Source organism: Anas acuta, chromosome 19, assembly GCF_963932015.1.
Source record: "Anas acuta chromosome 19, bAnaAcu1.1, whole genome shotgun sequence".
Lineage (NCBI taxonomy): Eukaryota > Metazoa > Chordata > Aves > Anseriformes > Anatidae > Anas > Anas acuta.
Window position 1 is genome coordinate 4,090,564 of NC_088997.1, and position 23,562 is coordinate 4,114,125.

Genomic DNA, 23,562 nt, shown 5'->3' on the forward strand with positions numbered 1-23,562 from the left:
ATGCATCTCAGGCCAGTCTAAACAGTAGTTTTATTTTCTGTGGAACATCACCATGGCAGCCCCCACAGCAGCATCAACATCCTTCCCATAAACCACAGGGAATGGAAAAATCCTTTCCACTTCCTGCCTCAACACCTCATTCCTGGCGAGGGCACTCCCACTCCCCAGAATTCTGCTCACTCCTGTCTCCATCAGGCGTTGCACCGGCAACATGGAACAGAGGTTTTCAACGACGCCACGGCACAGAGCTCTGGTTACGTGCCCCAAGGAGAGCTCAGAGACAGCAATACTGGTCACTGAAGCCAACTGCTCAGGAACGTGTCTTTCTCCAAATATGGTTGGGCGGATCGAGAGTTTGCTGTCATCTTGGGCCAAAGCTGCTTTGATTATCTTTGCGTAGATGGCAGAATCCTGAACCTGAAGCCCTGCAGATGGGAAATACCACATTACTCAGCTGAAGACATCTAATGTATCTTACACATGGAGCCTTAAAATGGGCACTGATCCACTTGTTCAGCAAAGTACTGTATACTTTTTTTCCCTGTATCAAAGGTAATTGTTTTTCCAGGATTACAAGCCCCAGTTCTCTATCCAACTGTATCTAATACCTGTAACACTAGAAATCTTTTTCTGATCAGAAGCAATGCCTCTAAAGGCACTAATGGCAGACATCACATGCAATCCAGCTACTGAAGCTGAATGCAGAGTTCACTTCAAGAACTCACAGAAAGAATGATTTCAGAACTTATTTCTGCACTGCAAAACCCAGGAGATTTTCTATATATATGTGTGTGTGTGTGTGTAAAACACTCAGATTTAATGTGATAATTACTTCTCATTTTACAAATGGGCATGACAGAGCACGGAAATGGAAGACCCTGTGTATACCCAGGAGCAGAAACAGACATTAAATACAAGCTGTTTTTTCCCTTGTAATGAGTAAGATGACATATCAAATACAACTCCAGAAAAAGTGAGGAAGTTATATAATAACAAAAACAAACAAACAAACCACCATGAGTGCAAAGTCCATGTTTAAAGCACTTAGAAGACACTATGTGAGTTTGAGCCTTAAAATCCATTAGACTGCTGCAAAATACGCAGTAGAAGGCAACTGATGCAATCAAGGGACTCTTTCTGAATGCAGTCGTAGGAAATCAGTGGCTGTCCTCATATTTGCTGACTTTTCCTTTTAAAAACAACTTGCAAAAATATTCTCTTGTTCTTAAAACAAACGAAAACTCAAAACCTAGAAGCAAAGTGAATGTGGAGTCCAAGGATGACTGTCCCGGCATGTTGATTAGCTTCAGAAGGAAATTCTAGACGTCTGGGAAATATGACCCAGGAGTTATATCCTCATTCCTTCTATTGCATGAAGAAACAGCTCTATACTTGTTCCTTTGTCTGAGCTTCCCTTCACCTTATTGATCAACCTCAATTTTAAGCCTTAACAATCCTTAACGAGCTTACCCAGTTCTTCCATCCACTGTGACACCATGTCCACAAATGTTGCTAGCACGTTGCCTCCATTAAGTGATGCTGCCACTGCCAAGTAGTCACCGTTGAAGTAGGGAAAGTAAGTAACAGCCGATGAAGGATCTGGTGTCTCTGGAGGCTGGAAACCAGGGGGCATTGAGATGGTCAGCTGAGCAGAGGTACTGATATTGAGAACTAGAAAAAAAGAAGAAAAAAAAAATCAGCGTTTTACTAGGCTACCCTGAAGGTAGACAATGAGAAAACAAAGTAAGATACCAAAATGATCATACCTGCATCAGTCCTTTCAGTCAGACAGGAATAAACAGAGCACTGGAAATCTCCCAGAGCAATTCCTACTTCTGTTCCTTTGGGTATTCCATGCCACGCACAGATTGTCCTCCCTGCAATACTGCCAGGGTCTCCCACCTCTGGAAGCAAGTGAAGAGGAAAGCCGGACTTTTTCAATCTACAATCAGAACAATATTGTTGCAGGAAAGCAGCAGGGGAACATGCAGCATGGTTACAAGGACCTCTCTGAAGTCACAGACGAAGCTGGCCATATGATTGCAGCTGCTGGATTTATGGATGCATTCACTTCTCTAGAAAGCTTGTCTTGGGCAGCATTCCAGTTCAACTGGCTGGGTGAACTAGAATATGCTGGAAAAACAAACTGCTTTTCATGGTATGCAATCTGATTACCTGGGATTCTACAGGAGTACACATTCACCAAGCTTAACCTACTGATGTCATACAGACAAGCAGTTCCAGGGTTAAGGGACAATCACAAAAATTCAACTTTTAAGTGTCAAAGAACTTACAACTGTCATGCAGTTAGTAGCTCAAAACCAAATCAGAGGTAAGTCCAACAAACTCCTTACACAAACCACAAGATACACTATGTTGCTACAGCAAAAATACCAGATTAGTGAAAATGCACGTTTCTGTCACTCTTAAAGCATTAGATAGTAAATTACCTTTATGAGCAGATCTTGGAATTCTGGCCTAACCTAAACTCTGAAATACATACAGCCTTAGGATTCTGCCCTGAAAGAGCAAATCATTAAAAATAAATAAACAAAAACAGTTTTCTGTAAGACTCCCTGTAGCCTAACAAAATTTAATAAATCACAAGTAAATCTTAGCAGTTACAAAGAAGCTCAGCCAAAAGAAGTAGTAGTAACTGTCTTTTGCCATTACAGCCTTGGCTACAGCATCCACTTCTCCATCTCATCCCACCATCACACCACAGAAAGGGAGAGGAAATGTTCGGTATACAAGGCCGCATTGATGAGTCTCTCAGCTCTGCTGTCTTAGGTATTTCTAAAATCACGGTGCCAAATTGTATGTAACTTAAATATATTTACCTTACAAACCAGAGCAAACACCCAAAAGTCCTTCAGTACAGACCACGGCACAATTGATTAGGAACAACTTTCAATCACTTCCTATCCGTAACACACTCATACTTAGAGTCCTAAGAGATGTTCAAGTTGCCTGACACAGGCAAAGCATAAAATCCATGGAATGACCTCAGCACTTACACATCAGTATTCCAACTTTTGGTTTTGGCATTGAAATATCCCCAGCTGGCGGCATTCTGGATGGACATGAGTGGCTTCTTCAGGTCACACAACATGGCAACCACATAGTCATGGATAGTGCCAGCTGCATCATAACACTTCAGAAAATCTGGACTTTTAAACAAAACATTTTAAAAACAAAAACAATGAGTGGTGCTTTAAGATAGTCAGAGCAAGTTTACGTCCAGCGCTATAGGGAACTTTAGATGTGTGTGGCCTTATCTCCTAAAAACAGAACTGCAAACTCAGTATCTCAGTGATCAACTTGGATTTTGTGGGTTATTACTTTTTTAATGGGATTTATTTTCCAAGCTCTTACCACAGTAGCAATTCTTATCTGCTTGTGGAAGACAGAGAGACAGTGGCTTTAAGGAATGAGTTATCTGGGTTTGAAATCATACCACCGCAAAACATGCCAGGAAAGTAGTAATTGTTTTACAAAAATGTCACTTTGTTGATTCCGGAGCATTTGACAAAAAAAAAATTAGTCAATTCCTGCAATCGCTTTAGGATTCACAGATTATATGAATGGAAATGTACCAAGTGGTGAAACAGAACAGAAACAAACCAAAACAGCTTGGACTCATGAGCTGTACAGCTCTAAAGCAAGATCACGTCACATTCTAGCTATCTGCTGAACATATGTTGAGGGAAAACCAAGATGTAATAAGTTTTTCCCTACTAATTTAACTTGAACTCACTGCTGAGGAAGATAATGTCTCTTTGAGAGACATAGCATGCTACAGATGAAACTGAAGACTAAATCATGCTGATGCCAAGTCATAAGTGAAAAATTACATCCTCTGCAAATATGCCACAACAAAGCAGAGTATCAGTAACACCTCATAAGAATCCCAGTGTCTAAAGAAGGAAGAAACTGAAATTAATTTAGGGATTGTTTCTTTCAGCATCTGGCAGCAACCAGCCAAAGCAACTCTGTTACTGTTTTAGGCATGTTTGTACTTTCCACAATCTGCACAAGCCAAAATTATAGCGTTCAAGCTACATTAGCAGACCTCCTCATTAGCAGTAGGTTGGACTAGAATTATTTTATGATACTTTAAGGCTTCTGCTTCTATATGGTCAAAAGATTTTATTCTTATTAAAAAGATCTGTAGTATTTTTATGAGGTCAGAGAGATTTGTGTGCTGTTACGTATCGCTTATATTGAATACTGCCATTATAAACATTCTTTGACTAATTAGTATTATGATTAGAGAGAAAATGCACACCCTGAGCTTGTAGTTGTTTTACCATGCCACAGGAATACTAACACAAATTCAGGAGGAGAAACCAACAGTGAAACAGCCTGATACAACTGCCCATTTGAGAAACAATGTACCTGTTCTTTAAATACCAGTAGACTGTGGCACACCCAAATCCTGTAGCCAGGCTGATGTGTGACTGGGGCGGAGGAAGAGAAGCGAGGAAGGCAGGACTGCAGCGGCCGTCTTGCCACGTAACCAGACGACTGACCTCCTCTGGCTCAAAGGTAGGGCTGGTACCACACTCTGTCCACCTGCAACCTGAAACACAAAAGCATCTGAGAAATCCCGTGATTTCCTGCTGTGCCTGTCATTTTTCCTTACTAGACACTCTGATAATTTGTCAAATGTATTGGGAAAAGAACAGAAACGGAGCCAGTGGCGGTTGTAATTAAATTAACTAGTCATAGTTTCAGTCCTAGGTAACGTCATAATTCCAGTCATTCTGGAAAAAAGTTTGCAATTCTGCTACGAGAGGTAAGGAGCTGACATGACAAAACTTGAACAGCCACATCATGACCAAGAGCACACAGAATTAGTAACGAACTGCCTACGATGGATAGGGCACAGTTTCTTCCACCTTTTGAGTCAAAGCAACAGGAAACCTGGATCTGTACGTATTAAGCAACAGACTGCAAACTAACCAACATCTCTCCCCTGTACCTTGCTTCACCAGAAGTAGAGAAGGATTTAATTCAGTGTTATCAGTCTAGCACATTTGTTTTGAACAGAGCTTCACCAAAGGTGTGGCATCCTATCACATGCTTCTACGCCAAGGCCTCAGCTAAATTAGGGCAACTTTTTGGTGCTGCACGGAGCCTTCTCAGCAATGTCTGCTACTGCTCCAGCCCAGTGTGCTGCTCCCTGCCCTGACATGCTCCCCACAAGCAGTCATGCTAAGGCAGATTACAGACCTGCCAGAGCAGTAAACTGAGCAGATGCTGAGCTCAAGCACTGCTCTGTGATATTTGCTGGCACACTCCATGTCTCAGCTTCGGCCTCTGACAACTACTGCTCTCCCAGGTGATGCCAAGGTGGGGATCAACAAGGTGGGGATAGGACAGGCCACACACTGTCTCCAGCTGGCTCTATTTCTTTTTTTAGTGAGGGGTGGCAGGAGAGCTGTGCTGTGCCACTTACCCTACAGGTCAGAATAGAGATATGGCTGTTCAACTGACTAGCACAAATATGAATATAGGGATTTGAAGTCACACACGCACAATAAAAAGCAGCCATGAAAGCAGGAAATACTACGTGAAACATGTAAAGCAAACATACCTTTTGTTGTTCTCTTAATTCCCTGTTCTATCAAGTCTGTTTGAAATGATTTTCAAATTGGCTTGTTTTTCTAGTTTCAAATGGTTTCAAAGAAATATTATTAACCATAAATCCAACCCTAAAGGATGCTATTACAAATCTAATTTGTGTCCCAAAGCGCATGGATTCATTTAGTCTACTCAAAACAAATGAGAGCAAACACCCTCTTTCACTGGACAGAAATGAAACAAAAGTGGTGTGTGGCTTTGGGAAATAAAATATTAACCAATATCACGTAAGAATCTGTCTGTCATGAACCCATGAGGCTTTGTTATGCAGCCCTTGGGACAGCTGGAAAGCAAGCAACAGCTCCTTCCCATCAGCCTTCGGATTTCTTTCTTTGCAATCATTTTTGTATTTAAGGTAAAATTACAGCCAGTAATGAATAGCATTGTGTCTCTTTAAACAATTAAGACCCCAACAACTTTTGAAAGGCAGTGACCAGCACTTTTGGAAAATCTATTCTGCAGTTTACAATAAATCTTTGCTTAATCTGTAACTTTTATTATTATTTTCAGATCTGTATAATTGCTCAGAAGTGCACACCGTAAGGTGAAGAGAAAAAAAACGTCAAACCACATTTTGAAACCTGAACCTTGGACTTTAGAAGGTTATGAAGAGAATCCATACCTATCTCACAGAGCTAGAAATCCAAGGCTTGAATTTTTCAAACATCTTCACTGTCACAATCAAGCTCCATGTGACTACCTTACTGTGGCTGATTTTGTTTCTGAGGTCTTGGCCCTTCAGTCTACAAGCAGCTGCATATTCAGAATCAAGACCACAATCCTTTTCAGCTCCTAACAGAAGCACAAGCAGGCAAGATGAATGCAACATGCCAGTCTACAATTTACTAGAAAAAAAATGCTTTGAGATTTTTCATAAAAGACAACAACAAAAGACTGAAATAATATTTTACTGAATGTCATTTTTTCCTTTTACTGTACTTTCAAACTGTGTCAAATTAACATAGCAATGTTCATTACTGGATAGCTACTGCTGTACACATTTTAACATAAAGATCAAGTACAGCTTATTTTTCAAGGCAGACATAGAACTGCTAATACTACTGCTGCAGAATCACTGGAAGGTATTGAGATACTGGACACCAAGTAGTTAAGTGCTTTATGAGGTAAGTAGCATTTAAGAAAAAAGGAATTCACATGGTCCAGAAGTTCTTTCAACTGGCAGCAGATAGCATATGATGGACAAACAATAGACAAGCCACAGATATGTAATTCCTCCTTCATACTATTAACTATGTTTACTCTGCAGGGATCTCATAAGACTAAATCCTTCAACTGATATGTGTAAACAATATGGTTAACTACAGTCAGTAGCTGAAATTCCAGTAATTAAAGCAAAATTGACATAGAAAATGATCTTGTTAATTCTGTTTTACAGAAGATCACGGTGAACATGCAGCGATTTCCTACAGATCACTTCAGTGCTAAAGATTTATTTTACTCTAAACAAGAAAGCCAAAAATATAATATTACCTTGATCTCTTTTCCAAAATACAATCCCATGCATTTGCCCTGAAATGCCAATGTGACTGACTCTTTGAAGCTGCTGCTGAGGTAGAGCAGCAAGGCATTCGTTCAGTGCTGTTATTATTCTTTGGACATTCTGCTCCATTCCCTGTAATCAAGAAGCATAATACTAAGATGAAGCCATTAGGACTCACTGTATTTATTAAACAAGGCTACTCTAGTCAGAAGTAAAGAACAGAATTCATTTAGGTTAATAACATGCATTAAAGTAACATTCACTACTAAATTGAAAGAAAGTTTGAAAAAAGAAAAAAAAAACACAGAAAACACAACATACACAAAACCCCCAAAACAATACTAGCAAGTTGACAATAAATAACAGCATCTTACACTGAAGGCCGTATAATCCTTGACTTAATTTCCTAAAACACCATACTCAAACACACCTTTTAAGAAGTCCATTAACGCTCACCACATACTTACATTAATTCAACTTCTACATTGCTCTTCTTCTTTTTTTTTTTTTTTTCCCCACAAAGAGGATTATCCACATGTTCTCACTTGCATGCACATGCAAGTCTCACAGCCTCCTAAAACCTCTCTACACACTGTTGACTTGGATGATGCCGATACTTCGTGTCTGGATACTCTGTTCCCAGAACTGCCAAGCAAACTGCAGAGATCTACTCAATAAAGTGACCAAGCCCTGACACAAGGTAAGTTGCATTACAGCTTTCACGCTTTTGAACATTCAGATTACTTTGACAGAGCCAAAGATTATAAGCAAAAGTATTTACATTTACCCCATATATAGATGTGAACTGTCGTGCATGTATCTACTTCTAGCTGCATAAACATGACTGAAGGGAGAAGAATTGGCCTGTTTGGTTGGTATCTTCACCCTAGAAACACTACGATACTAGGCCACAGGAATGTTGATACATATTGTTTATGATTTTGATCCATTCTTTATTTGATTGAATAACATAATTGACCTAAAGCCCTCTAACAAGAATATACATTCCTGGTTATTTCCAGAGGGAATTTCCAGTTATGATTCCATCTCACATTAAAGTGCAACATACCCTTTAAGTTGGCGAGTGGTTGCTGTTTCCTGACTGACAGCATCGAACACAAAGGCACTGTTCATGGAAGAATAGTTTTAGATTGTTTTGTGACAACTCTGAGGCCACAGTGGAAGCAGAAGCAGGCTTTCTGCAGGTCTGTACGCTCTCAAAAGAGAAAAATCAAGCTTGGGCTGCCATCTCAGAAGTGTGGGAGGCTCCAGCAGTGGCAATTAGTTTGACTCTGTGGTGCCACTTATGGAATGTTCCCAGCAGCTGCCTCCATTTGAAATGAGGTAAGAAAAGAGGGAACGAGTTCCTATTCATCTAGCAAACCCATTGACTCCAGTACTATCCTAATTGGACATGACCGTTTGAGTACTTAACCAGCAGCTTTTTAAAAGCTATCTTTCTTAAACCAGTCAGCTTTACTTGGCTTTCTTGAACAGTAAACAGAGAGCATTTTAATTCCCATTTCAGACATCCAGACACACATAGCGAACATCTCTGTCACTCTACGCACACACACAAAACAAGCCCCAAAAAAAACAACCAAACAAGAAATCCATCAAAGTCCACACAACACAGCGAGGCAGCCCAACTGCTACAAGGCAACGCCGCCATCCTGAAACCGCTGGCAGTGCTTTCTGCCACCCCTTACCTGTGGTCCAGCTTCCAGGCTGCTGGCTTGTGCCTGTGTCTCCCTGGAGCAGCTCGCTGCCACCACATGCCCTCGCCCTGTCCCTACCAGCAGGGCAGCCTTAACAGACGTCGTGCCCAGGTCTATGCCCAGCACGCAGGACGCCTCGCTGCCCGCCATGGCCCTGGCGATTTGCCTTCACCTCCCACAGCCCACACGAGTCTCTCTAGGCGGTACTCTGACCAACGTCCACTGTGTTGAGCTCTTATGTTGTTCCTCGCTGCCTTTGAAGGAGCACCTGCCCCGAGAGGGCACAAACACAAGCTACTGCTCCAGCAGCGTGCAGGGACTGGGGTGAGTGGGCAAACTGGGCCGAGAGAGAGCCTGGACTCTGCCCTCTGACTGAAAACGTCTCCCTTCAGCACTTGAGCAATGCCCCTCCATCTTGAGAGTGGCAAAACCATCCCTTCCCCAGCCCTCCCCAGCGAGCTTTGCCACTCGGAACGAAACTCCAGCGAGCAGCTGAAGCACCGAGTGCCTCTCGCGGCCCTCAGCGACCCCTCCTCACAGAGCTCCTCACAGAGCCGCCGGCCCCAGCCCCAGCCCGCCCCGCTCTGCCACACCCAAGATGGCGCCCGCGGGCGGCCGCTGCGGCGCAACGCGCGAAGGGGGCGTTAGGCGGGGAGGCGATAGGCGGCCGCCTCACGTGAGGAGCTGAAAAGGGAAGAGCTCGGGGTGCGTGGGACGGAGTCGCAGTGTTGGAAGGAGGTAGGCGGTTTTCCCTCTCCGTGCCGCTTCCTTGGTATTAGTGTGCCCTAAAGTGTGGGATGGCGTCTGCCTCATCGTGCTTTCTGAGGGGAGAGCGCTGGGGACTACAAGTCCCAGCGTGCACCGCGCCCCGCTGCTGCAGGTGGGGAGGGTGGGGGGGGCGCAGTGGCTGCTGAGATTTGTAGTCCTGTGAAGGGGGGGGGGATACCTCAGGGGGCGGTAGCTGAGTGGCAGGAGCAGGATAAGCTGTGAAGGGAGGAGATTTTGGCAGGGGAGCGTGGGCAGACAGAGACTGAAAGCCCAGTGTCCTCTGGGGAGTGCTGAGGGTCCTTCAGCCAGGCAGGGCCAGGGGCTGTGGTGCTGGGGAGGGAGCCATTTTGCAGTGGGGGACAGGCTGGTACCCCCTCAAAGTTTGTAGGGCCTGAGCAAAGTTTTCTCCTCGTTTTTTTTTCTGCAGCTCTGCCACCATGAGGATGAGATATGTGTTCCCTCCTCTACTGTACCTCATGCCTGTGCTGCTGGGGAGTGGTGGTGTTTGGTCATCCCTGCTTGGGCCTGCAGGCCAGCTCCAGAGTGGTAAGAGATGGACAAGGGTAGCTCCTCAGTATCCCCAGTCAGCCCCCTCTGGGTAAATCTGCGCCACGTTTCCCACAGCTCTTCTTTCACATGCTGCCTTTGACTTCGTGAGCTCACGCTGAGGCACTCTAGTGACAGATGGAGCACTAGGAAGGTGCAGACACTCCCCTCAGTTGAAGGAGGTTAAATACTGACTGTGGTGCAGTCAGGGAAGAGCTGGGGAGCTCTCCTCCATTTAAATAACTTCTTAAGAATACTGTGTAATGTAAGGTAATGAGAAAGATGCTCGTCACTGCTGATAATTCCTATGTAGCTTCCTGCGAGAAATAGCTTTCATATTTGATTTGTATCTTTAAGATGTTTTCCACTTATTTCCAAATATGCTTTGTCTCAGAACGCAGACACAGTACTCAAAACTGTTATGTGAGGATCCTGACAATGTAGGGACTTGCAGTTATTCTTACCTCAGAGGCTAACTGCTGGTGTTTGCTACTTCACTGTATCCAGCCCGCGTATCTCCAGCTTGTTATTTCAGTTCTAGCTTTCTTGAACTGTATAGTTCAGGAGACAAAATAGGGTGTCCATTACTAAACACAATATTAAAAATAATTAAATCATGGCAACCTCTTTATTTCTCTTTTTTTTTCTGGTCTTAAATAGATTTGTTGTTCTTGTCTGTCACTTTTGACCTTTAAATGTACATATAGTAAAAGACCTGGATTCCAAAATTGACGACGCATGACTGGTTTATGGTTTTGATGTCAATTGTCACATTCCAATGCCAATACCTCCCCCCCTCAAAACATGACACACTATGCCATAGCTGCACTGTTGCAAAGTGTACCCTATAACAGCAGTGTTTCTGACCACTATAGCAAGGCACTTGTGATTCTTGAAGGACTATAATTGTAAATATACATTATTTCAAACATCTGGGTACGTGAAGAATTTGTCACTCGAGAAGTAACTTTAAACTAAATTTTGAGCATCATGACTTCCAAGTTACTAGGATCACATGAAGAAACAATTAATGAGTTTTAAGTATCCTATAGCTTTGTCTTGACATGAACTTCTGCTGCGAATCAAATATCTAAATTGCTTCCTTGTAACATGTTCAGGTGGCAGTTATTTAGTTCTCCTTTTAGGTTTAGTTCCCTTGAAATAAGCAGTACTCCCTTTGTTGTTAGCGACAGTATACTGGTGTTGTGTTGTTTTTTGTTGTTAATCTGACACTTCAGGTAGTAATAGACATTTTTTTGTTTATTTCTTCCCAGATGGAGTCATTGTATTGTCTGTCCCAGAAGTGGTCTTGTTAGAAAACGGAAGTTCAACAAATGTCACGATATCTCTGAGGTAAAATCATGGCTACAACTTTGTTTTCCCTATGAAATAGGGAAGAACAAGGGGGTAAAACATAGCTATATACTCAAATTTCCCTGCAGACTTGGTTAACTGTTTATACAGAGGGACTTCTACCTGTATGTGACTTGCTACTTCTAGACCAGTACATCACTTAGTGCCAGTTTGGACCAAAACAGTGCAGCAGTCTGAAATGGCCTTGTGTAGGTGGTCTCTGGTAATATCCCATGCCATTTGTATGGGAAGTCAAGCAGGAAAGGATGTTTTATACTGTCTACCTTGTACTAGCTTATTGAACTGTCTTCTATATGTGAAGAGCAGCTTTGCTATTTCTAAAAACTGATGCTTGAGAGGAACTTGCACTTCTTAAAAAGATCACAAAAAATTACCACACAAACAGAACTTACCCTTTCTAGGGAAGAAAGGCAGCTACTCCAGCGTAGGAGCTGACACATCTCAGTCGTGTTGTTTAATACAACACACTACTTAGCTGTGTTATTGTTGTCAGCCGCCTGCCAGGAAAGAAGCATTACTTGGACTTTGAGATCCCAAAGGTAGGGGTGTGTGTGAAGGGAATAGTCAGATAACAATGTAAGAATTGTGACAAAGGGGAAAACAGCAAGACAGAGCTACAACAGTCCAGAACTCTTATTTCTGCAAAGTAATATGTGATAATGTGATCTCCTTAATGGACAAGTACGGGCATTTGAATCTTATGATACCCTACATACTGCTGTGCAATTAAACCTCCTGGGCAAATGCTTAGTGGAGCTCTGGGGGAAAGCTTTGCAGGGCTATTTTACTTGAGTTTGTTTTTCCTCTTGCATCATGGCCATAATTTCTGCCTGTCGTCACCCCAGTACATGTCCATCATTTCTGCCCCTCTTAGTGCCCAGAATCCTACAGTTGTAGGATTTTGCTGGTCCTGCTGGTAATGCTCTTCTCTGCCATTTGTGTGGGGTAGAGGGAGGCAAAATGTGGCTCTGTAACTTTAATGCCAGCCAATTTTTCAGTTAAAAGAAATAGCATTGTGCTAACATAACCTGGTGTTAGTGTTCCTCTGAGTACTAAGTAGGTACTGTACTGTTCTGTATGGACTGCCCACTACACTTGCTGCAGCTGTGTGGAATTAGTAGATACTTTCCCACAGCCCTGAAGCAATCTTTGTGAACTCAGGCACCAGTCTAACTTGGCTCTTCTGTCTTTGCAGGGCTCCACTAAATGAGACACTGGTGATAACTCTTAATATTACCCACTCATCAAAACACAACACTATTGTTGAACTACCTGGTGAAGTAAGTGACAGAATAGACTTCTGACCTTATGCAAAAGCCTAGAGCTGGTATGGTGCAACTCTCCTTTCCTCCCTCCACTTTGCCTTGCAGGTACATTTGCCTGCAGGTCACACGGAGGCAGACTTCCAGGTGAAAGCAGATGACGTTGGACAAGTAACAGTTTATCTTTATACCAGTAATTCCAACTTAACTGGGTGAGAAACTGGTTTTTAATTCTACTTAGTATCCTACTGCTTCATAAACTCTGCTGTAATTATTTCCTCCCTATAAATAAGTAGTTGTTGGGACATGGAGAAGTATATAATTGAGAAGATGTAGTGGCCCTCCAGTAATCCCTGAGGTATTCAGATAAATATAAAGTATGGAAGCAGAATGGTAATATTGGTATTTTAAACTTATACCTAGATGACTGTGACCTCTTCTGGCTCCTTAGTCTGGTTTTAATAACCCTTCTCCAAAGTCTCAAAACTACGTGTCCTCATCCAGGAAGCATTTGGTTGTCAATGTCTACTTGGATGCTTTTCTTATATTATTACTGTGCAGAGCTTGTTCTGGAGTACTAATAGCCTTGTGCAGCTGAGTACCCACATTATTGTCAGGAGATGCAGGTGTTTTCCTCCCTAGTTAGGGGAGCCATCTATTCACCAATGCCAGTCCTCTCTAACAGGAAAACAGTCTAGCAAGATAGAGAAAACTAGATTGTATTTCCTAGTCCAGATGCTACTCACCAACAGGCCGTTCCTGTATTACTTCCTCATTTCACTTCTCTTTTTAAGACTCGCAGGAATTGCAGAGGTAACCAGATTTGTGAAGTGATCAACAGGACAGGCACGATCATGAGGCTTTGCTGGCAGAGCATGAAAAGTGAAACTGCTCTTGCATAACTGACCCCGTGCTATGACAGTGGAAGCCATAGGCACAAGAGGACCTTTTTGAATAATAATAGAGATGAAGAGTGGAAAGGGAAGGAAAGGCTAGGTTGAATAACAGATTTAAAACTTAACAGGGACACTAAAGAAAGGGGGAAAAACTCAAAAATGAAACCAATGCTGAATCTTTATCTTGTCTCAGTGCCTGGACTCTGTTTTTTCTCAAAGCAGAGCAAGGCAAATGGTCCTGAAAAGAGTGTGAGCAGAGAAATTAACTAACTCTGCATTAACCTTCAGACCTAGGATTCAATTTCAAGTGATTCATAGCATCATAGTGAAATACGCTGATGAAGTAATTGGCTGGATCTATTTCCTTGCGTGGTCTATCTCCTTCTATCCTCAACTGTTTGAGAACTGGCGGCGAAAAAGGTAAGGAGACTTAAGATGCGTTTGCAAGTTCCAATAAGCACATCTGAAAACAGTGTTCCTGGTTTCTTTTTCATCCGTCTTGGTTCTTGTGAATTATGTATGGAAAGACTGGGGCAGGAGGAGAAGGAGGGCAAAGATAAGGCCTGAATAAATGCAGTCCCAGTGCACTTTTGTGTGTGCAGGTCAGAGGAATTTACTTGCATTCTACAGACATCTAATTCTAAGGTTTGGCATCCAGTAATAACAACTGATAGAGGACGCTTTTTGCGTTCCCTTTGGTGTTATGTTGTATATCACCTGACCAAGCCAGTTGTGCTGACACCTTCACAGTTGACTTACCTTGTGAGCTGCTTATCAGGCAGCTCCTTGTAGTGCTATCATTAGACTAGCTCCTGTTTTACTAAATGACTGCAAGTAGAAAGGTTATCATACATGAAAACTAAAGCATTCACTTTGGCAAAGATACACTACTGCTATGGATTTAGGCTGGCATAGCTTTATCAGGCTGGCTGAGCTCATGGAAGGGTGAAGTTAAACAGCAGCAACAAACTTGGCAGTGAGAACCATTGTGAACGGCATATGAAGGATATTTCACCTTCCTTCCCAATAAACTCCACATCATGTTGTCAGAATGCGTACAGCTTTAGCTTGGATCAAAAATTGCCTATCAGTCAGCATGTTCCAGGGATAAGCCATCCCTGGAATGCTCTCATTTCTCCAGCTTTTTTAAAAAATCTCTTTCCTTCTCTAGCGTTATTGGACTAAGCTTTGACTACATTGCATTAAACCTTACTGGCTTCATAGCATACAGTGTGTTTAATGTTGGACTCTTCTGGATTCCCTTATTTAAGGCAAGCACAACTTTAATATTTTTAGGGGGCATGGGTATCTACATAAGGGAGTTAAAACGCTTACACTGTTTTGGTTTATCTTACACTTAGGAGGAGTTCTTACTCAGTTATCCTAGTGGAGTGAACCCTGTGGATATCAACGATGTTTTCTTCAGCCTCCATGCAGTAGCTCTGACACTCCTCATCATAATTCAGTGTTGCATCTATGAGGTATGTCTCAGTGCTGGCCTGACCTGGTAGCTCTGGCAGAGCTCCCTCTGCTGGACGCCTCACCCCTCACTGTACTCAGATCCACTCCTTTTGGGCTCTGAAGTCATCTTCACAGCCTGTTCCTTGGCTTTTCTAGAAGTCAGGCTTCACAGTCCAGCTGCTTTATCTTTCTTGAGCTAATAGCTGCTCCAGTAAGCTTTGATACTTCAGGCTCATGGATGTTCTGAGCTTACAAGTAGACTCCTTTGACTCAAAATAGCTAAGGTAAACAGCCAAGTTCATAAAGTTTTCAAACAGATTTCTAGCCAGCACATAGATTACAGCTCTACACAGTACAAATGCTCATACATGCTTTCTCTTTCCTCACCTTTTGAAGATGCCTTAGGCCAGGAGAGGTCTCTTAGCGACTCCTGAGTATTTGAGTTGTAAGCTTTTGGGTGCAGGTATATGTAGTGGGTAACACTTTGTCTCCACCTCCCCACTTCTCTTTACCTGAAACAGCTGCAGAGGCCTATTTGTAATTCCCACTCCCTTCTCAGGTGAGACTGATTGTTGTCAGGTGCTCATTGTAAAACCTCTGATCTGAACAGATAGTTTGTTCTAGATAGTAATTATTTCTGGTTTAGGTTCCTTCCTCTGATAATGCTAAACTGAAAACTCTAAGAGCATATTTATCAACAATGAGTGCAATAGCCTTTTCTAGTAAAGAACTGGGAGATAACTATGACTTCTACCATAATGGCCTCAGCAGCCTTTTGCATTTATAGGAACTATTGATAACTTCAGACTAAACTCAGGAGATCATTACAGATGTGGCACTGAATCATAGGCATCATAAATAGTCAAAAAAATACTGCAGCAATATTTTTTCCACTTGCTTATGGGCAATAGTATTTTGAACAAATGCTTTTCAATATTGCACATAAGCTTTTGCAAATCTGCAGCTAATTGCTCAAACTTCCCTTGTGATATGTGCCTAACTGGTACAACAATGGGTGAGGACTGTAACCTTGCATAGTACTGAGCATATTCGATACCTTACAATGTTTCTGGGGATGTAGGACCTAGACTGGTCTAAGTATATCTGTATTTCTGTTTCAGAGAGCAGACCAGAAAGTATCCAAAGTTGTTGTTGGACTACTGGCACTTGCATGGATCTTCACATTTACAACACTGTTTCTTGCTGCAGCTGAGGAGATGACATGGCTACAGTTCTTATTTTGCTTCTCTTACATCAAGTTAGCAGTCACGTTGATAAAATATTTTCCACAGGTAAGCCTGAACTTTTCTAGTTTTATGCATGTTACTGTCACTCTTAAGTCTGAAGTGTATGTTCTTAAAGATCTGACTAGACCAGCAATGGTTATTTATTAGTTTTTCACAGACAAAACGGTATAAAGCTAACATATTGTTTAACACTGAAGTCTTCTGTATATCTCAATGCTTGCTTACTGGGATTGCTCAGGGTACTAAGAGGTAACCCAACTAAGGGAAAAAGCCCAAACTCAACTATGAGCTTTCTTGCGAAACAGGAGTATCTTTACCTCATTTGAAGACTGGAACAAAAGACTTCCACTGACTAACATGATCCCATAGTAGAAAGCAGAGTCCCATGTGGTCTTAGCCCTGGCTAGGTACTGAACCAACAGGTACATAACACATTAAACTTCTCATTATGCCCTCAGGCATACATGAATTTCCGTCGGAAGAGTACTGAGGGATGGAGCATTGGAAATGTATTATTAGACTTCACTGGGGGAACCTTCAGCCTACTGCAGATGTTTTTGCAGTCATACAACAATGGTAAGGCTGGAACTGAACTGGTGGGGGCTTAATGGGGGTGGGAGAATTTCATTACAAAACAAAACCCTGTAGGATATCTTGGGAGGTTATTTATGCTAGTGTGGGTAGCTGTCCTTACAAGAAGACTAAAGAAAGTCTATTTTGCTTAAGGATTGAAAAACACTTAGCTGTTCTGATGAAACCACAGAAACAGTTAGTAGCTTTGCACAAGCTGTACAGGTCAGTGTCAAGGAGTGTTTAAGTAGTCTGGGTAACAAACACAAACTCCTTTAATATGTCTATCATGATCTTGTGGTCTCAAGATAAGACTAACCTCTTACTCATAACACTCTAATCTTGTGTTTGACAGATGAGTGGAAATTAATCTTTGGAGATCCAACCAAGTTTGGCCTGGGTGTCTTCTCCATCATCTTTGATATTGTTTTTATGGTTCAGCACTACTGCCTTTATAGGAGATGGGGGTATGAACCTTGTGAATAACATCTCTGAAGACAAAAACTTTAAATTGAACTTGCCACTATCCTGGCCAAGGGATTTCAAGATGTCTACTAGCAGCTATCAGAAATACTGACTCTGATCTCTGTTTATTCTTTGATCTACCCTGGTATGGAATACAAGCTGCCTTGCCAAATGCTGATTGCCAGGTGCCTTAAAGGACATCAAGCTACCTAGCCTCTACTTGCAGATGGAGGGTTTGTGCCTGTTGAAGGTGCAAAGCCAGCTTAGCTTGAGCTGTCCCAGCAGCACGTGGCTCTCTTTCTCTAGCAACAGGAAAGAGACCAGAATTGTCTCTTTGATTTTGCATCACTTCCAAAGAGCCTAAGTTCTGGCTTCCAAGAACCTGAGATCATGTCAATGCAACCACTTAATAACAAAAGGTCTGTGGACTTCAGTGCTGCTGGCTCCTTACAGACCAAACCATGCTATAACACCACTTACACTGGCTGGCAACAGCAGTACCTGAAGGAAAAATGAAGTTCCTAGCAAAAAAAAAAAGACAAGTACAAATGTTAACTCTAAGAGGGAAAATAAAAATACTGAGAATAACCTGGAACTGTATTCCTAGCTCACTTCAAGCTCTTTCAGAGGTGCTAAGACGAGTGCTCAGATAAATGTGCCTGAATACTTGTGGTGTACTGTCTTAACCTTTCTTGGTTCCACTGACACGCCTTGAACCCTAAACTGTGGATAGTAAAGATCAGATTGTCAAAGGGTTTGTTTCAAAGGGGATGATTTTCATTAACAGCCCATTAATTAAAGGTCTTAAGCACATATTTTTGTTCTTGTGCTACTTTGTAACTGCATGTGGTATGTTGCAGGTAGAGATCAAGGTAAGCATTAGAACCTTTTAAAGTCACTTGAGGGGAATCTAACAAATACTCGAATGCTTTGTATCGATGTAGGCCCACAATCCACTTTGAGCCAGAAAAGAAGTCTCAGGTGGAGGCATTCAAGTGATACGGCAGTTCTTCAATGTAAAGGGGAACAGCACAGGAAAGGGGAACAGCACAGGTAATCCAACGCTGTTTTATTGTGTGTAAAATCACGTGAAATAGCAGTACAAATAGGAGTGTATCTTTACAGTAACAAAAATAACTTCAACTTGAAAGCCTTAAAACTTACCGCTGAATTCTTAAGTTACAAAATTCGAAAGCAGTACTAAAGTAATTCAAATAGATATAAAAATGGTAAGTAGGCATCTGCTGGTGTGTACAGAAGTCTGAGACTGATACAATATATGTAAATAGCACAGCAGTAACGAACTGAATAAGTTAGACTGCCCCCTCCTCATGTTCTATTTACAAGCTTACCTGAAGACTGCTTAAGGAAAGTACAGATATGTATAAACTGAGGTGGATTAAAAATGCCAGGTTTTAGCTAGTTAAACCACTAGGAAGCCAGGTAATTAACTCAGTGGTGCAGCAAAAATCTTAAATCCTGTGGCATGTTGATTTAAACAACACAGTAGCTTACGAGAAATTTAAATTTGGTCAAGAGGCACTTTGAGAAGTTACTGGCATATTCATCTTTTCAATCAATAAATCAGTGATTTGAACAGTCTTCTGGAAGAGAGACCAAAATCTACCCCCTGATAGTCTGATATAAATGGAATGAAGAACTGAAGACTCTGGATACAAGCAGCTCTCTTGGTAAGTTCAGCAACAGCATTTTCTTTTCCATAGTGTTTTTTACGTAAACTTGATTTGATGTTACAAATTACTTGTGAACAAAGAGAATCAAGTTCTCTCTGACAGTGAAGCTGAACTGTAGTGTCTAGAACTCTTTAATACCTGTGAAATGCACTAAAACTAACTCAGGTATTAATAACTGTTACTTAGCTTTTTTGTCTGAAGAGGCTGCTCTGTACCAGAAGTCTTTACAGTAAGTCATAATGCCCCAAACCCTTCAGCAAGCTCTGTCTACCTAACACACAGTGTGACATTAGTACAGTGCTCTTCCCCACAGCAGTGTGCAACTCTTGATCCTGGCATTTTAACTTGATAGCATGGGAGGACACAGCAGCTCACTTCTAAAAGCATAAGCACAGCAAAAGCCTCTTATCTTCCTTGGCAGAAACCAAATTCCTGTTGGAACAGGAAACCTTTGTGCTCCAGAAAATTGAGGCTTCTCCAGTTTTTTCCTTAAATAATATGGTTTGCCCTGTCCTCCTGAAAGCCATGACTATTATAAAGCCTTCCCGTGTACCTGCAGGGAAGACTAGTCCCCTCAGAGTGCTTCTCTAAAGTTTAACTATTGTCAATTACACCAGAGAAAGTATGAGTAGTGTTTACCACAGTTAGGAACATATATTCCTTCCAGACAACCTGTTCAGCTCTAGCCTTTGCTCCCTTGCTTGATATCCAGTCTATGCATCTCCCTCCCCAACCCCTCCCCAACTTCATGATTGATTAGGACAGCATGGATTGCTGCACAGCCTTCTGCAGAGATTGCCTGGTCACCAGCAGCCGCACCACTTCTTCATTTCTTTTTGTCAGCCTCTTCCTAGCTTGGTCATGGGTCACCATTGTCATATCCCAGCCATTCACCTAGGAAAGCACATAAAAGGCTTCAGCAGGCAAAGAGCAAGTCTTAAAGTAAGCTAGGGCAAGACTATAGGGACTTACAGGTGTCTTTTAAGTATATCTGGTACAATCACTCTTATGCCACAACTCTGTTTATCTGTAAGCTGTACAAACTGCCCCAGAAAGTACCCTGAAGACAGAAGTTTTCCCAGCAGAAGCTTGCTGGAAGCGTGTACCTGGTACTGGATTGGTACTCATCTTAAGTTGCTGTTTACCTGCATGATCTTATCGCCAATCTGAAGTCCTGCAACTTCTGCTGGGCCTCCTTCTGTCACCCTTGTTACATAAATGCCCTGGAAAAACAAGAATTGAGTGTTACTATGAATAGCCCTTATGGAAGGGCTGTTCCACTGGCAATGCAGAAATGCTTTGCAGCACATTGCAGGATTCTAGTTAAGATGACAGGATTCTAGCTAAGAACAGGTTTGTGCAGTGCTGGAGAGAATAGAAGGTGGAGAGCTGGGTAAGTTAAACACAAACTTGGCCTGCAAAGGATAACAACACTAACTTTAGTCAACTGCGTTAGAGGGCAGAATACAGATACACTGCAGTAGTGCTTGCTCAGCCTAATTGCTATAAAAAACAATCAACCTCTGACCTTGTCAGTCTTATCTTCAGAGAAAGGATTTTGAGTAGGATCCTGATCAATGCCACCTCCGATGCTGAATCCCAGAATCAAGTTGTCACCTTGGCGAAGCTTATGTATTTCAATTCTTTGCTAAAAAGAGAAGATAGAATAGAGTACTGTGAGCACTGAGATGAATCACAAGAAATCTTAAGACCTAGTTACACTGAGCTATCAGAGATACCATAAGCCTTGAGTAGCTCTAGGAGAGAAGGCTGTATGACAGCCTTGTGAGAGTAATAGCTATCTGTCAAACCTGCACAGGGTAAGCAAACAGCTCTAAAACCTGCTGGCAGCACAGAACTATCACATAGCACTTGTCATCTGTCAGCTGCACACAGCCTTGCAGTGACAACAGTTGGCTCTGAGCTGTTCTCAGCCCTACCCCAAACAGCAGAACAGGAGGGGATCTGCAAGTACAAAGGCTGTTGTGCTATTGTACTTGTGCCACTGTGTTACCCCTGCCCTGAGGAACAAGGGGGAAAACATTAAAAAGGGAGCAGATCTCCTTAAACATGAGTCAGGTCTTGCTGACGAATAGTCACTTGTATCTAGACTCATCTTAGCTTTTATCAGAGTGCCTTCCGTTCCTGCCTCGCCCTATCAGTGAGAATAGCAGCCTGTTAGTGGGATGGATAAGTTATCAACGCTGCTGCAATCCAGAGGTCGGTTCCTTGCTGTCTGGTGACCGCAGGCATCTGACAGACTCTCCCCCTGCCTGTACAGCTGCCAGCTTCTGCTGTTCTTGAGCTGACACAAAAAGCCGCGGCCCCAACTCACGCAGCAACCACTCGGGGGCTCTCCCTGAGCACCTCCAGCAGGGCGCAGAGTGCGGGGCGAGGCTGCCCCGAGCCTGCGCCCCCCGGGCTGGGTGAGCGGCGGAGCCGCCCGGGGCAGCGCCACTCGGCTGTATCCGAACCGGGGGAAGAACCACCAAAAGGCCTCGCGCCGCTCCCATTACGGCAATTAACGCGCTGTAAAAGACAATTAACGCCCCGCAGCCGCTCTCCACCACCCCCTCGGCCACCAGCCCAGCACAAGGCTCCGGGCCCGAGGAGCTCCCGGCACGGCCCCGGCCCCACCCTGAGGGGCCGAGAAGCGATCGCGCCGCGCCCGGCCCCGCTCCGCTCGGTGCCGGCTCCCCTCAGGGTCCCCCCCCCTCCTCATCGCAGCCCCCGCCCCGCGCCTCACCACGACGGCGGTGACCGGCTGTCCCGGCACGTACGACATCGCCTCAGCCCCGACCCCGCTCCCGGCGCCGCCGCCCGAACAAAAGCCTCGCCCGGCCCCGCCCCGCCCCGCCCCGCCGCGGGGCCCGGCCCCGCTTCGCCCCGGCGGCCCCCGCGCTAAGATGGCCGCCGGCAGCTTCCGGCGGGGCGGGCGGGCGGCTCCGGGCCCCGCGGCGCCGGGCTCCGAGCGCTGACCCCCGGCAGGGAGGGAGCGGAGCCGCCAGGGGCACGGCCCGGCCCGGAGCGGAGCCGGGCGTGAGGTACGGGGCGGAGCGGGAGGGCGCCGGGGGACGGAGCCGGGCTCCTGAGGGCGGCTCCTGAGGGAGCGCGGCCTTGAGGCGCGCCCAGCCCCGCGGCCGTGTCCGTGTCCCCCCCCGCAGCCTCGTCCCGGAGCCGGGCGCGGAGCCATGGCCGCTCCGGCGGCGGCCGCCAGGCGCGAGGGGCCGCAGTTCATCAGCGAGGCGGCCGTGAGGGGCAACGCGGCCGTGCTGGACTACTGCCGCACGTCGGTGTCGGCCCTGTCGGGCGCCACCGCCGGGATCCTGGGGCTGAGCGGGCTGCACGGCTTCGTCTTCTACTTCCTGGCCTCCGTCCTGCTCTCCGTGCTCCTGGTGCTCAAGGCCGGCCGCCGGTGGAACAAGTACTTCAAGTCGCGACGGCCGCTGTTCACCGGGGGGCTCATCGGGGGGCTCTTCACCTACGTCCTCTTCTGGACTTTCCTCTACGGCATGGTGCATGTCTACTGAGGCGGCCGGGAGCCGCGGGGGGCTGCAACGGAGCGGGAGGACGGTCGCCAAAAGTCACCCCCAGCGCCTCGGCCAGCTCACCCAAACCGTTGTTCATCGCTCGTGTCGTCAACACCGTCAGTAAATTACGTCCAAGTACGAATGAATCGGTTGTACTGTGCTAATTAAACGGGGCGCGAGGGCGCTCGGCTGCCTCCCATGGATATTCGGTGGCTGAAGAACAATTTCTGTCCTTAATTGCGGTCACATCTGCAGATTCTGATTACTTTAGTTCCTTGTATCCTCAGCGTTTTGGATAAAAATACCAATTACCCCCCTTCTCTAGTTGCTGCCTGCCCAGCTATAACAGCACTCTAAAAATAATCCACTGACACGGGGAAATGTTTCACAGCAGCATGTAATTAACTGTACGTAAAGGTTTGATACAGAAATGTATTTGAGTTGCTAGTGCAAATGTTACCTTCCACAGTTGCTGTATTTACACCTTATAAATAAATGACATTGTCGTGGAGACTCTTCACTGGCATGGACAGAAGTCGCTACGTGATGCTCTCACAAGCCCAACACTGCTGCAGTTAATGCCGTTGTGTCCAATGAAATAAATACAGGCACCACAATGCACACGGTGTCATTACCTGCTAGCTGAGGCTTGTTCAAGCATTAGGATTCCTGCAACTGAGTGGTGTGCTGTGGTGCCACGTCTGGTAGGGACAGAAAGGACAATTTGATCACCCACTACAGAGGTGCTGTGTCTTTGCTCTAGAGCTGCTTGTGCAAACAGTGCTTGGAGCCTCTCACCTACAGCCAGCAACCACACTTGCACAACCGCTGGGTTTTGTTGTGTATTTTCTTCCACAACCCCACACTGCTTCATCTAATTAACT

The 23,562-nt window shown here is 44.3% G+C and overlaps 4 protein-coding genes across 5 annotated transcripts; 2 read left to right on the forward strand and 2 right to left on the reverse strand.

The window, feature by feature from the left end:
- Nucleotides 1-11: 11 nt before the first annotated feature.
- SHPK (sedoheptulokinase) lies at nucleotides 12-10,728 on the reverse strand. Of its 2 annotated transcripts, none has more exons than XM_068655973.1 (7): nucleotides 10,644-10,728; nucleotides 7,138-7,279; nucleotides 4,399-4,582; nucleotides 3,018-3,170; nucleotides 1,767-1,942; nucleotides 1,471-1,671; nucleotides 12-425 (listed from the first exon to the last, which is right to left on the reverse strand). In XM_068655973.1, exons 2-7 carry the CDS (start codon nucleotides 7,274-7,276, stop codon nucleotides 31-33), a joined length of 1,248 nt encoding a protein of 415 aa, XP_068512074.1. In that variant the 5' UTR covers nucleotides 7,277-7,279; nucleotides 10,644-10,728; the 3' UTR covers nucleotides 12-30. The 2 variants fall into 2 exon arrangements, with proteins under 2 accessions (XP_068512074.1, XP_068512073.1); XM_068655972.1 differs by lacking the exon at nucleotides 10,644-10,728 and adding an exon at nucleotides 8,857-9,611.
- CTNS (cystinosin, lysosomal cystine transporter) lies at nucleotides 9,648-18,267 on the forward strand. The gene is made up of 11 exons (XM_068655981.1): nucleotides 9,648-9,745; nucleotides 10,061-10,179; nucleotides 11,454-11,532; nucleotides 12,749-12,833; nucleotides 12,924-13,027; nucleotides 14,000-14,131; nucleotides 14,883-14,982; nucleotides 15,073-15,192; nucleotides 16,294-16,464; nucleotides 16,878-16,995; nucleotides 17,345-18,267. The coding sequence occupies exons 1-11, from the start codon at nucleotides 9,663-9,665 to the stop codon at nucleotides 17,473-17,475; spliced, it is 1,242 nt and encodes a 413-aa protein (XP_068512082.1). The 5' UTR covers nucleotides 9,648-9,662; the 3' UTR covers nucleotides 17,476-18,267.
- Nucleotides 18,268-18,508: 241 nt separating this feature from the next.
- Nucleotides 18,509-22,341, reverse strand: TAX1BP3 (Tax1 binding protein 3). The gene is made up of 4 exons (XM_068655978.1): nucleotides 21,895-22,341; nucleotides 20,677-20,796; nucleotides 20,294-20,371; nucleotides 18,509-20,042 (listed from the first exon to the last, which is right to left on the reverse strand). The coding sequence occupies exons 1-4, from the start codon at nucleotides 22,339-22,341 to the stop codon at nucleotides 19,905-19,907; spliced, it is 783 nt and encodes a 260-aa protein (XP_068512079.1). The 3' UTR covers nucleotides 18,509-19,904.
- EMC6 (ER membrane protein complex subunit 6) lies at nucleotides 22,340-23,198 on the forward strand. Its single transcript, XM_068655980.1, has one exon. The coding sequence runs from the start codon at nucleotides 22,340-22,342 to the stop codon at nucleotides 22,676-22,678; it is 339 nt and encodes a 112-aa protein (XP_068512081.1). The 3' UTR covers nucleotides 22,679-23,198.
- Nucleotides 23,199-23,562: the final 364 nt, after the last annotated feature.

Excerpts from the sequence above, each read along its gene's own strand:
- EMC6 (XM_068655980.1), top strand. The coding sequence starts at position 22,340 with ATGGCCGCTCCGGCGGCGGCCGCCAGGCGCGAGGGGCCGCAGTTCATC.
- TAX1BP3 (XM_068655978.1), bottom strand. The coding sequence starts at position 22,341 with ATGGCTCCGCGCCCGGCTCCGGGACGAGGCTGCGGGGGGGGACACGGA. Across the intron at positions 20,797-21,894 it reads AGCCGGTCACCGCCGTCGTG|CAAAGAATTGAAATACATAA; the intron begins GTGAGGCGCGGG and ends TTCTCTTTTTAG. Across the intron at positions 20,372-20,676 it reads CTGAAGATAAGACTGACAAG|GGCATTTATGTAACAAGGGT; the intron begins GTCAGAGGTTGA and ends TTGTTTTTCCAG.
- SHPK (XM_068655972.1), bottom strand. The coding sequence starts at position 9,015 with ATGGCGGGCAGCGAGGCGTCCTGCGTGCTGGGCATAGACCTGGGCACG. Across the intron at positions 4,583-7,137 it reads ATTTTGGAAAAGAGATCAAG|GTTGCAGGTGGACAGAGTGT; the intron begins GTAATATTATAT and ends TTTGTGTTTCAG. Across the intron at positions 1,672-1,766 it reads GACTGAAAGGACTGATGCAG|TTCTCAATATCAGTACCTCT; the intron begins GTATGATCATTT and ends CTTTTTTTCTAG.
- CTNS (XM_068655981.1), top strand. The coding sequence starts at position 9,663 with ATGGCGTCTGCCTCATCGTGCTTTCTGAGGGGAGAGCGCTGGGGACTA. Across the intron at positions 15,193-16,293 it reads TTCAGTGTTGCATCTATGAG|AGAGCAGACCAGAAAGTATC; the intron begins GTATGTCTCAGT and ends TTTCTGTTTCAG. Across the intron at positions 16,465-16,877 it reads TGATAAAATATTTTCCACAG|GCATACATGAATTTCCGTCG; the intron begins GTAAGCCTGAAC and ends TTATGCCCTCAG.